General features: G+C 38.6%; 1 protein-coding gene across 1 annotated transcript in view; it reads right to left on the bottom strand.

Annotated features, from left to right (window-relative positions):
- Rsh (Rap GTPase activating protein radish) overlaps positions 1-14053 on the bottom strand; it is a 126574-nt gene that overhangs the window by 32868 nt on the left and 79653 nt on the right. The window contains 7 exon segments of the mRNA XM_071776113.1: positions 121-328; positions 752-926; positions 1214-1355; positions 1616-2027; positions 2282-2522; positions 3059-3502; positions 4083-4219. Of these exon segments, the coding sequence (XP_071632214.1) occupies positions 121-328; positions 752-926; positions 1214-1355; positions 1616-2027; positions 2282-2522; positions 3059-3502; positions 4083-4219 (1759 nt within the window).

The raw sequence follows: 14053 nt of genomic DNA, 5'->3' as shown, positions 1-14053 counted from the left end.
AAATTCTTTGCCGACTTGATAAAGCTTCTTTTGTTAATAGAAATTCGAATGGTTACTTTTCTTAATGCGTTTATAGCGTAAGACGGGGTTCATTACTGCGAATTGTCAAAAGAAACAAACCACGTCGTCACTTTGAGAGCTCTGTCGTCTAAAGTTGCGGCATCGTATCATCTCTTCGGTGGTACTCTGCCGTCGAAAACCGCGCGCTATCAGAATCTCTTCCGTGGTGGATTGTCGTCGTACGATTTTCGGCGCACGGTGAATATTATCAGGTGCGCGGGCGCAAGGACTGGGCTCTCTGGACGAACACGAGGAACTATCCGGCGATCTGCAATACAAAGTTCAATATGAGACACGGATCGCCTAATAGTGAATTCAGAATTTAAATTCAGAATTATAACGTTTTAATTAATTTAAGTGAACTTCATCTTGCAATTACAAAATAAATAGAAAACATCTTAATTATAAATTAATTCCATTACTATTTTTCTTGTTTAGTAAAAATAATTCGAAATAATATAAGTATCTAAAAATATTATACGTGTATGTATTATAAATTTATAAAAATAATTTGTAAAAAATATTAAGTATTTAAATACACAAAAGCTTAAGCGTACATAGCGTTAAAATAAAATATTTAAAAATAAACAATAAACAATTTAAAGTGTCGATAATAATTTCTCAGATCAAGAGTCTATCGAAGCATTGGTGTTCTTACTATACGTTAAAAAAATCAATAGAATGTAGGTACCGTGGTGGCCGACCAGCCATGGAAGTGGACTGTCTTCTTAAACGACCTTTTCTCTGTCTGATAGGGCTGATATCTCTCTTATCGGTTCTATCAGGACTCAAATGACTTTTTGAATCGCGACGTCGCGGGTAGGAAGCAGAATCCGGGCTCAAGGAGTCTCTCCGTGCTTTCCGACCTTCAACAAGATAAATGTAAGCTGTCACTTATTCGATTATAGAAATATCTTCTTCAATACTTTTGCCAATCATTATTTATATATAAGAGAAATTTTTGCAAGACGTTTAATTTACAAAAGGTTTGAATTTTGACTTATTGCAATTAGCAAAGTTTAAAAAAATTTGACAATATGTTTTAAGGTAATTGTAAAATAGATAATAAAATGAATTACAGATAATGTACAGAACTTTGCTTTTATATATCGTACAGAGAGACAAATCAGCTGTAACAGCCGTTGGTACCTACCCCCGTCATCAGGATCCGGTGATAAAGTTGGCTGGCTGCCACGACGTCCTGTTGGTGGCATCGATTCATCAATTGCTGCTTGCTGGCGTATCAACCTCGACAATTTACTCGGCGAGACTTCTTTACCCTTTGCGAAATTACACTGTCGAAAATATCGATGAACGTTATAAAATCTACGTTATAAAAGCTACCCTCAAGTGAAATAAAAGATCTTTAATCAAAAGGAAGCAATGAGCTCACTTCTCTCTTATTATAATTATTAAATAATTATCAAAAAAGCAGTTGAAAAGTTTTCAATTTTTCATTAAATATTGATCAAGGCTCAGCTTATGTCTCATCGCAAACTAAGTTACTAGCTGCTACCCTTTGCCGCTAGAAAAAGACTTTATCGATAACCGCTACCTGCGTGGTCGAGTCTCTTCGAGTGTACGGATGCGTAGGTGTGTTGTTGACGTTCGGGGAGCCGACCGGGCTGGAGCTACCGGAAGTCGAAGTGCCGGGAAGCGGAAGGCTACTTCCGGCCGTCGGTGAGATCGCCGGTGGCGTTACCGAGGACATAACGATGGTCGGTGGGCTCACGTCCAGGCTGGATATCACTGGCGAGGTGTTGATCGACACCGTCGTTGTCCTCGTTGATTCGGTCGCCGTTGTAGTGACCACGGACGTCTTGCCGTTGACTATCAAGGCACCGATCGACATCGTCGTCACCGTTTTTGTATCGATCATTGTGGGACCTGTCGGTTGAGTCTTGGCTTCGAAGCTACTCGATCTCTCGCTTCTTTCCGTGGAGTTTCTCGGAGCCTCGAGATGTTCTCTACGATGGGAGAAAATTAATGCGCAAGACGCGTTTTATTATTCTATTAATACGCAAAGTCCAAAACATGAATAATATGTTATTCTAGATACTGAAAAATATCTAATACGTTATATTATACATAACGTACGTATACAATTCCTTACGTATCAATTATTTTGAAAGCAATTAATTAGAAGTCACTTAAATATTTCAGTTGTATTTATTAGGTATGTACTTATGAAGATCTAATTGACTATTGTAATTTAACTAACCGAACAGTATTACTGCCCGCGCTGTCTGTGCTTGAAGCGCTCGGTCTTTGATCATTTCTGTAATACTTGGTAGGCGTGACGCCACCTCCATCGACAGACTGTTGAGATTGTCTACGTCTGTGATGACGACAATTGTGCTTACGGTCGGCGGGACTCTGAGATTGTCCGGTAACCACCGAATCCCTCCTGGATCTCGCGCTCTCGCCCGAACCGCGACGAGAGTTTCTCGATTCACCCGAGCCTGCAATAATATAGTAATTAACAAGATGCACATGTACAATTCGTTAAATAATTTATATCTATATTTTTTTTTTCGTAAATGATTGTCTTTATATCGTTGAATAAAGTTCACTTAAAGTAACGAAATCCGTATAATATAATTTAAAAGATTCCATACGAGTCTATATATACACGCACACGGGTTAGATTAGGTATCGCCATAACCGTTTGGACGAAGTACGCCGGTCGTCTTTTCCAAGTCGTTTTTTCCACACTCGGCTAGTCTAAACCGAACTATAGCGAGCAATGAAACTTTATTTTTCCAATATAAAATCCGCGATTCCATATTCAGGACACATCGATCCCCCAAGGTCTACTTTCAGCGATATCATGACTCGCGAAATTCGCGAATCCGTTTTCGCTGAATCCACGAAACGAGGGACGACCAAACGAGGGTGTCGAGGGTTTCTATGTAGCTCAGTAGCTGCAAACGCGCTATTTTTAGACTAGTATTGGTATTGAAGCGAGGTGCTTTCTTCTCGCTTCTGAAAATTTTACCTCGACGTGGCGTGGGCGAGATGACCGTGGGTGGCGGCTGCGGCTGCAACAGCACATCCTTCTTGCTCCAGAGTCTGGCTATGTCGTTCTTAAGGTCACTGATGGCGGAGTCCCGTCTGGACTTGCTCGACACTTGACTCCGAATCCCGCTGTCGACCGAGCTCTCCCGCCTCTTTCGCAGACTGACCAGGTGGCTGGCATCGGTGGTGGTTTGGCGCGACCACGGCAGTGACTTGGCGATGTCCGCCAAGGTCTCCCTTCGGCAGAGCTTGTTGCTGCGGCTGCTTTTCGTCGAGATACCCCCGCCGCCCCATTCACGCAGAATGTCGGTCAGCTGAGCGAGGCTCGATCGCCGACGACGCTGGTTCGTCGGCGAGCAATCCTGAGTCTCGTTCGGTGGCGAGATCGACGTGATCTGCGCCGCGGAATCTCGCCTGCCTGTTCCTACGAACAAACGCGTTCGGCTAAAGAGAATCGTCGTTCAATAAATTGTAAGATGATGTCGACTTGTTATCGAGTTGCTACAGGGGAAGTCTGAGTGCAATTGTAAGATGATGTCGACTGTCGACTTGTTATCGAGTTGTTATTATAGAAGAAGTCTGATGCAACGGTAATGAGAGTTTAATGGCAGTTAAAGAGTAAATTATAAATAGTGAGATATATTATATCTTGCGTATGTGTAACTGAAAAAATTATACAAAAAATTAAAAAAAAAATGAAATATATTAATTAAATTTCTTTATACTTAAAACATTCGTTTGTACTATAATTTTTGTAATATTTAAAAAAAATGCGTTTTGCTCGAAAGAGACGGAAAAGAATACAAAGAATATAAATACCATTAACTTTCAGACTTTAATATTCCCGCAGAACGCACACGTAGCCCATTACAATCCGCATGAAAATAAATTCAAAGCACTTTTGCACGAGAAAGACCAACGAATTTCCATAATGTGCTTTCGTGCGAAAAATTCCTGGTTACGGGCTAAAAGCGTGTGAGCGTGTCGAGCGTGTCTATGCATACCCAGGCGTTGCCTCAGAGTGGACTCCTCCACCTGCTCTCGCACGAGGTCGTCCCAGCCATTGCCGCCCTGCCATATCAGCCCGACCTGATGACTCAGGATCGGCAGGTTGCACACGAAGCAGATCGCTGTCATGGTCCTGAAAAAGAGGAAGCACGCGGTCTCGGTTTAAGCCGGCAGATAAGCGCGACGTCCGCTCGCGCGCAAGCGGTACGGTACGGCAGAACTTTCAACGGAAGAAGAAGGTGCATCTCTCAACGATATAAAGTTATGTGAAACCAGGCCATGCCAACAGAGCGCTTAAAAGTGATATAATTTGTCGAAGTCGTGGTTTCTCTGATAAAACCTTAAAAAAAAAAAACCAAAACGGCGAACGAGAGACAAAATTGTCATGCTCGATTTTGCTTCAAGCTATTTTCCGGTATTGCAAGATACAGCGGGCGGAGGCGCGCCAAGTATTGATATATACAGATGCGAGCCTCTTCCTGCCTCCTCTTATTGTCGCGAAACCACGCTTCGTCTACTTCGCCCACTTCGTAGATACGATCGAAAGAACTTATAAACGAGATATCCAAGATAATACAAACGTAGCTAAGTAGAACAACACTCTAACAATGTACGATAGACACAAGAACGCAAGTGTAGTAGTTAAAAACGGGAGTGGCAGTTGTGTAAGCTCGACTATGTCGACTTCTGATAGAAACACATGAGAATAATCATGATGGATCTCTCAGGTTTACGTTAGCGCGAATGTGACAATTTTAAAACAGCGCGAAATACTTTTGAAAAATTTTGATACGCAACGAGCAGAAATTATATCTTGCAACAAATATCGTAAACATTCTCACATTAACATTTAGATATATAGAAAATCAAAGAAATATTTAACATCAATTTGTGATCACGAACACGACACTTATAGATATAAAATATTGAGAAAAAAAAAACAATTTTTTCACGTTTTATCTTCAGTTTTAAAACACAGACACACACATTCGCGCTATATAAAATTACTGCGGCCGTGATACATGCCGTTTAATGTTTAATATATGTAAAATTGAATTCTTTACGTCGTCCGGAATTAGCATAGATTTAAATATGAATAATGTAGACTTCGGGAGCGTCGAGTAAACGCGAGAACGCATTCTAACATATGCAAAGCTCGAGATCGTCGAGATCACACAAGTCGATATCAGCCTCCAGTTTAGAAATGTTACCGCAGCGTGTTTCGCGAGCGCCGATGAACGTCATTCCAAAAAGCGTGGATGCATAAAGAAACTCGAGATATATATATATTATACAATATAATATATATATGTATATATATATATGTATATACAATTACTATATAGAGCGAGAGAGCCGCATATATATATTTTTTCTCATTGTATACAGCACATACTGAAAACTTTTTTAGAAGGCATATATCTGATTTGATGTTTCGACCTGTAATGTCGAAGTCTGGGGCTCTGCAACGACATCGCATGGCAAGGGCCTGGCCGACCTGCAAAAGATACACACACACAAACTTTTTTTTTTTCGATCGACCGCTTCGATAGTAAAGTAGTTGATGTAGAGAGGCATCGCGCTCTCGATGATGCTGTATCCTGAAAAGGCGCATGATACTCGAGATAGCGATGATCACTTTTAATTACAAGAGTCACGTTGTTTTTATACGTAAACCGACGCCACCATCGGTTTCTTACAAGCGTTATCGATAATCGATGACGTGGTAAAGAGACAGGACAATGGGAGTTATGATAATGCAATGCGAGAACATTGTAAATAAATAACGTATGTTGTGACTAGACAAAATGTAACATGATATAATGTTTTATTTATACATGTATAATGTATATGTGTATGGGTGTGTGTTTCGTAAAATAATCCTGCGCATATCATCAAAATGTTTTAACAGTTGTTTAACAGTCAGCCGGATTACTATGATATCAAATTAAATATAATTTTTCATCGTGTATGAGAAGAAATGCGTGTTTAATTATTAAATCTATTTTTAAGTACGGAATATTATCATAAATGTTGCGTGAGAATTTCCGCATCACTTTGGATCTCACCTCAGGTTTCATCCACAACCGATACTCGTACATTAAGTGAAATTTGATAGAACTGCACTCCCGTCGAATATACGTGCAAACTTTAACGCTACAAATTTTACTCAAATACGCACTTTCGTCTATAATCTTCACACAATTCCCGCGAGAGATCGATTCGCTACAACCTTTGCCATATTAATAACATTCCCACTGTGAAACCCCCACTGTGTCATAATGGTATTACCTCGTTAAAACTTAACTGTCGCGTAGCCTTATGTTAAGAGAAATCGCAAGTCGACCAACTCCAACCCATTCGTATGCTAATACAGCCGGTCGTTAACGGCGAAGTTTAACGGCCTGTAAGTATAAGACGAATTAAGAGAAGTAATTCAATGGGTGACAAAAGAGAAAGCGTTTCGGTAAAGCGCAATTTCGCCAGAAAAACTGTAGACTGAAAAAAACTGCAGCTTGTTTGAAAGCCGGACTCGAAACGTGAGCGGACAACAATTAATTAATCTCCCTGTCAAAGCCACAGGGCTTACTTATGCACAAAGTGACCTAATTAGCGATTCACTTGCCCCAATTACTTCGCTCCGCCAAACAAACGAGCATCAGTAACGAACTCACGTTTAATATCGATTGTCAATAAATTTGGACACAAAACTTCTTTGAAAATACGAAAATTTTGCATATTAGAAAGTTTAAGGTAATATTACTTGTAAATTACTCAATTAAAACTTGCAATTTTGTGATTCTCATACTCTTTGTTCTCAATTTGAGTATTTTATTTCATTTCTTTGATTTAATATTAGTTTTAATTAATGCTGCAATTAATACCGAGTAAAAATGGGCGGAACGTGCCCTGGATTCTTTAAAATCCTTTCTCTTGAAAAATTCCTGGACGCGAGTGTTGTGAAACAATTTTCCGTCTACCGTCTATGTAGCTGTAGGTGGTCTGGTAACTGAGTATTAAATGTGTAGCGTGTGCAAGACAAATAAAAATTTAAATAAAATGGAGAAATTCAAAGGAAATACATAAGAAAGCGTTAACAATATTATTGTTGTGAATAATCTATTCTGGAATACAAAAAATTCCCTAGTACAAATCTCAACAAGAAACAGAATTTTTTCCCTGTTTTTTTTTTTTTTAGTAATGTTATTTGAAGCGGGAACGTACAGATGCAACGCAGATTGCGAACTTTTATTTGCCTGCGTTAAAGCCGCATCCCAAGCCATGCTGAGGTTTGTAAAACGCGAGAAACTACGCGAAAAAGCGCATTATGATAAAGAATATAAAAAGATTGACAGCACAAAAGTTTCAATTTTCCTACTATTAGACACATATAATCATATTAAGTATATTTAATCGAATTAATTACGGTTTTTATAATGCAGCGTGATAAACGAAGAAATGCGTAACAATTTTTTTGTTGGCCATCGCGATTTCGTGCATTATTAAAGGCGATTGTCGCGGAAAGTGTGATTTAATCAATTTCACCGAACGCTTTTCAAATCGTGAAAGTCAATCTTAAAAGTAATGAAATTAACTTATTGATATTTAGAAAAGCAAATTTTAAAAGTTAAGTTGTTTTTTTCATTGCACTGATTTTACATTGATATTGAGATGTATCAAACACATCTCTTTTTAAAATTACAAAGCATATATATGGAATATAAAACTGTCTGGTAAACTAATAATTGTGTGAGAAAGTTTCAGGTATTTAATAAAATTTTTAATAAAAGACTTGTTTAAAATAATTAGAAATAATGGTAGGTACTTGGAATTCTTTTTATGTTCATTAATCGTGAAAGATCGAAATTTATTTTGCATTGTTAAGAGAATATTACGTAATTTTAAGAATGCAATTACGGAGATATATTTCTGATTCCTTTTTATTAATGAATATTGAGTGAATTATGATGCGTATAATATACTTCTTCGCGTTATGACTTTTCCTAATGCTCGATTTTAAGATACATTATAGTAACAACCTAACAACGCATGCCAAGTAGACCATCCGGATCACCACCTCGCGTCGCCATAATACGTGGTTTAACGTCACATTGTGGCTTGTATTATCGGCCAGCGAAACGTCATTAATACGACAGCTTTGACATTTCCTGTTTCAACATCAATTGTACGTTAATAACGCCGATTGCGAGAGCTGAGTGGAAAATGGCTTGCGTTACGCGACGATAGAGCGAGACAGAATTATTTGAAAATCAAAACAAAAAATAAAATTCATTTCTGTAAAAAATTGTTTATATTTTCTTGTTATTGCAGCGTCGCATATTTTCAAGAGAAAAATGCTAGGTGGGATGATTTTAAATTATACGAGCAATATTAAAATGAAGAAACTTTTCTTATTCTCGTATTGTGAATTATTATATAATATCCTTTATTATCTTCCAGTTCCGCAATTGTGTGGTGTAACTTATTTACGTAACGTGCATAAAATGAATTACTCGCCTCACGTTAACATTAAAATTATGAACGCGCAATAGATATTCCGTGATATCATATTCGCTCCTAAATGTAATTTTGCGCAACACGACACGCGTGTGTAATTCGAAGCGTCGTAACCAGAAACTACCACATAGGTAGGGTACAAGAAACAGGATTACATATTTCAAAAATTTATTTGAATATGCATTCGTCAGTCGTTGCGTTCTCAATTCAGTCATTGTAAAGCATAAACATGCTTTCATCAACCATGATTGTTACTGCACTTGGGGTAAATTAAATATTAATAATTTCTCTCAAAAAGAGGAATACAAATACATTTTCGGTACAATAGTAATCTCATTAGTAATATAGCACAAAAATACATGTATCAACAACTTTCTTTCAATGTTCCAACAATAATGGGAATTAACTTTTTAAAACTTGCAGTTATATAACCAGAAATAAAATGTAGCGATCACATTTTACTTACTTATTCTCCTAATACTAGTTCTTTTCAAAGTTTAAACCATTGTAATAAAACAAAAACTTGGGGAGCTCATTTTCCAGAATAAAATATTTTTGATATTAAACGTGGAGTGGTTTCGTACATGTTTTACAGCACAAAGTGTTTTGTATTTCGACGATTATAATTTCTCAGACATTACGTTTAGTTATACATATATACAACGGCACGTGGTAAAGTCTCTCGTAATGGCGAGAAATGTCTTAAGACGTGTTTGCTCGAAGGTAATAATAACTCCTAGAATATCGCGAGAGATCACCGTGATTGCGGCCTCGTAAAAACGAGCAAAGTTTATCCGCAGAAGAACTCGCGGAGGACTCGGCAAGGTAGTACCTGCGCAAATTGAAGGACTCCGTTTTCCTTGCATCGCGGATCTCGACGCAGTCCACGCGAAGTACCTTAATAAAATCCGACCCCAAAACTCGTCGGAAGGAAAAACTCATCCGACATCGTTTCGAAAGCTCATCTACGAACAAGCTGACGGCCAGTAACGGTTAGATGAGGGAGAACAAGATGCAAAGAAAAAAAAATACGAAAAAGAGTCATCCTTGAGATAAAATAAATCCTCTCTGCTTTCATCTTGGATGAAAATCGCGAAAGGTTTTCCAGGTGAAAAAAAAGTAGAACAAAGAACGTCCTGAGCAACATTCATCTAGCCTTTCTCGATATTTTTTAATTGACACAGATACTGTTACTACGTTCTTTTACAGTTAAGCTGTAAGTTTTAATTTTACTTGAAAATATTATTATTGTCTTGATTATTCTCTATTTACGCATTGCTTTGTAGTAAACTCGGTAGTAAATGACGTTACATGATAGCATTCATTTATTAGAGAGAACGTGACCTAAAATAATTTTTTGAAATAAACTTTAATATATTTATATAAATTAATAACATAATTAAAAACATTCTTTAGTGGAAGTCTATGAAAAATACATAATGTAAGTAAAACAACAGAATAATATTCATAAAAATGTGGCGGTGCAATGCGAAAATGAGTTTTTTTCGTGCTTTATTCGGAAACGTCAGAAACGTATTACGAGATGGAAACGGCATTCTCCACGTAAATGATGACAAAATGTCCCTTTATCGAGACGGTGCGGTGTGCACGTTTAGTAAACTCGATCATGTCTGCCACGCGTTAAAGCTTTCTATCGAGTTAAATATTTGAGGATGACAGGGAATCGATAATGGAGGTATCAACATATATGCTTTACATGGAGATGTTTGTGTGAAGTAGCAAATATTTAAAGAATATTGTTCGAAGAAATGCGATTTTTTAACATATATAATATAATATATATATTATATGCACGTATATATGTACATGCATACACATGTACATGTGTATGTACACACATATATACATAGATGTATATAAGTAGAAAGTTTTAAGTGTTTTAATTATACTGAATAATTAATACTGTGTGCGTAGTATACTGAATCTATATAAATGTCAATCAGTTTATAATCTATATTAATTGCAACAAAGTATGATTATTACTGCGGAACAAGAATGTTTAATAAAACCCAAGTTTTAAAAATATTGCACAAATTAATCACCTGGGAAAGAAATGAAAATTTTAGGTCGAGTATTTGATTAACTTTTTCACTACTAGCTCTTGGAATATCTATGTTTCATGGAATTTCCTTCGTTTCTAGAACGAAGTTTCCGTCCACTCATACATATTTTTAAACTCAAACGACTTCAAACAATGTTACAGAAAGATTGTAGTGTTGAAAGAATTAAAGACTGTTGATATCGTCCAAAAACGTATAACATATGTTGAATCGCTCGCTAAATGATTTAAATTAAAATAAAATTAATGTGTCACCAATGAGAAGTGTAAAATAAATGGAGGATAAAATAGATCGAAAGGAAAAGAAAGAGAGAATTATATGTACGAGAACAGAGCAAAATACCAAGAGCATCGCTAGCCTTTTAATATTGAAATTGGCATTACAGCCGACGATAATTGCTTCCAAGAGAACTCCCTTGACTCGCAAAAGACCCTTTCGTGCGAGGATCTATTTTAAGTGTTTATTTTCTCTATCGGACACGGTTCTCCAATTTTCTGCTAACCCTGACTGATGTTTTCTACATATATCGTAGGATAGTGGTTTCCACCAAATCAAGCCATTCGAGGCAAATCGAAAGTAACTTATACGAGGGTAGCGGAACGAACGGTCCATATTCATTTCCAGTCGACGACATGCGACTCGCGATTATTTCCTATCAAGGGATCACATTTCGTGATACGATCGTTCGTGATGGACGTAACAATACGAGGGCTAGATGTTAGATACTCGCCCCAAGTGGTCGTATCTAAGGCTTGATACTTGGGAAAAATACTGATCTACAGGTGGGCGTTAAAAGATGAAAGCCATGACGGCGCCGTCGGTAAATATCTCCCTCGAACATCTCCACCATCAGGAAATTCTATCACAAACAATGCAATTTTTTGTCTGGGGGATCTACTGTCACAAGTCAGTTACTGCGAAAAATATTGTGTACAATTGTTCATCGATATCCTCTCGAGCTTCGCAAAATTACAGGAAAAGTGACAACAAAGTACAATATTATCTGAAAAATGGTTACACGCTAAACATATCGATTATCTATCACTATATTATATGATGCTAATACACGGTTTGTGACAGAAAGTTAAAAAAACCAGCGGGAGAAGAATTTCAATTTCCTACACAAATATTTCCTCTTTAAACGATACTATATGTTTATCACAATATTTCCCCTCGGAATCGTTCGAGGAGGAAAATCCATTCGGTCATCCTGAATAGCCAAAGAATTAAAAGATGATATTTGGAATACGGTGATGACGTCCGAGGAAAAATCCGTGGCTACCCGCGCTTCCGGAGGATTTATCCGGAGAGATAAAACACGAGGATAAGACGCGTAACAACGTTTTCTTCGAGGTTGGACAAGAAGCGATCTCGCTGACAAATGAACAACGTTTCAACGTCGCGCGAAAGTCCCAGAAGGCTCGTGGAATACGATCGATGGTAAAAGAGGAAGGAAACGAGGGACGCGCATCGAGCCACGTGGATCAAATACGAGGAGTGAAAATCGGACACACTGTTGCTCGACGCCGAACAAAAGCTGCGAAGGGTATTCCCATAGCAACCATCGCGACAACGTTGTTCGCTAGGAGTAGGAGAGGAGAAAGAGCGAGACGAGCGACGTGAAACGGAGACGTCGCGATGACGAACGGAACGAGGAGGAAGGAACTGAAGGATCCGCGGGATTCCCGAGGGCGAAGGAGAAACTAATATCCTTTCTCTTGTACCGGCAAGCAGAATTTATTGTCCGCGCGAAGACCGGATTACGGATCAAGCCCTAACCAAATGAAACTTTCTCTCTCGCCGCAGCATATATAAATATAAATATCAGAGATATTTCTGTCCTTTCTCCTCAGTATTACATTTAGTGCTATAAATACTAATAAATCGGTGCTACTCAACCTGCGATCTTATTGCACGCTGCTTCACATTTATATCTCACTGTACGAATAAATCGAGGAATCTATTTGTGATTTGTAAGTTCAACGGCACGTCTCCCTTCGACACAGCGGAATTGTAAATTGTATATAAACCAAAATTGCTCGATCTACGATCTACTTACTGCGATTGTCACGTATTTCAGAATAAGTGACATAAATGTAAAAGATTATTTAATAATAGAAAATTGTATCATTTATAAATTCAATAATAATTATAAAATATTTCTTGCAAGCCGACTAAACGAGATGCAACGCAAGTAATATAAATGCAGATACGATAGTTTTCTCTCTCAAAAAAGAAAATGTGCCCTTTTTTATAAATTCGTATAACGTAAACAGATTCGTATGCGTAAAATGAAACTACTTTATATATTTTCGACGTTGTATTAAAAATATCAGAAAACATTCTTGTTCGTTATCGCAATTAACAGAGAGAGAAATTCTAAAAAATTTTCACGAAAAGTGTAATTGATATAAAAGTATCAAACAACGTCTATTATGAACAACGTCCAGGCGAATTTTGAAATCTGCGATATAGGTATCGCGTTCGCGATCGTAAATAAAACCGGCAGAAAACAGGCGCCATTTTATCGCCTGGAAATACGTGGAAAATGCAAGAAATGTTTTTTACGTAAACTTTTCATACATGCGCGCGCGCGTCCAAGTGCGACGACGAAAATATTCGGCGATGCTTCGAATACCCGGCATCGTGAGAAACTATTAAACACCGAACTAGACGAAACTTAATCAGACACGAGCGAGATTTCATCTGTTTATAAAAAATCTAATCATTTCTCAATGTATTCATTCTCATTAATAATATTCCAAATATCGCGCCGCTAAAAGTTTTCCCGCGCGAATAAGCGAATAGGACGCGTCACGTGACTCAGTCTAGCCGATTAGTTCACGTCGTACACGTCACGTATGTACATGATCGCGTCGCGGATGATTGCTCGGCCGCGTCGCTCCGCGTTTCCGCGTCTCTTTGACCGATCCGGGCGAATTTGCGCACGGACAAGTGTCGAGTGTGTCGCGGGAGTGTCGCGTTTGGCTGCGGACGATTGTCCCGGGGTGTGTGGAACAGTTGGTATCGATCGTGATCGAACGCGATTAACTCGTCCGTCGTTTCGGCATTCGCGATCCGCTGTCTGTCTCGCGTTTCGGCGTCGGTCGGCATGTCGGCACGTCGCAGTTTCCTGGTATACTTACAGGGCGTTGTGTTGGTTGGGTATTTCACGTGTCGCGAGTATCGGGCGACCGACGTCGGCCGGACGCGGACGGGCGTCCCAAGTGCCGTGTTACTGCCGTTCAGCATCCGGGATCGCTGAAGGAGCGTCGAAAGGGAGCGTCGAGGGATCGCCGCGCGAGAGAGATTCGTCGGGACAGGGTGATTCCGCCGAGGATTACGCTTGCCTGCGATATTCGCTCGTG

Source organism: Temnothorax longispinosus, chromosome 4, assembly GCF_030848805.1.
Source record: "Temnothorax longispinosus isolate EJ_2023e chromosome 4, Tlon_JGU_v1, whole genome shotgun sequence".
In the NCBI taxonomy this organism is placed as follows: Eukaryota; Metazoa; Arthropoda; class Insecta; order Hymenoptera; family Formicidae; genus Temnothorax; species Temnothorax longispinosus.
This window is presented reverse-complemented; position numbering and strand designations above follow the sequence as displayed.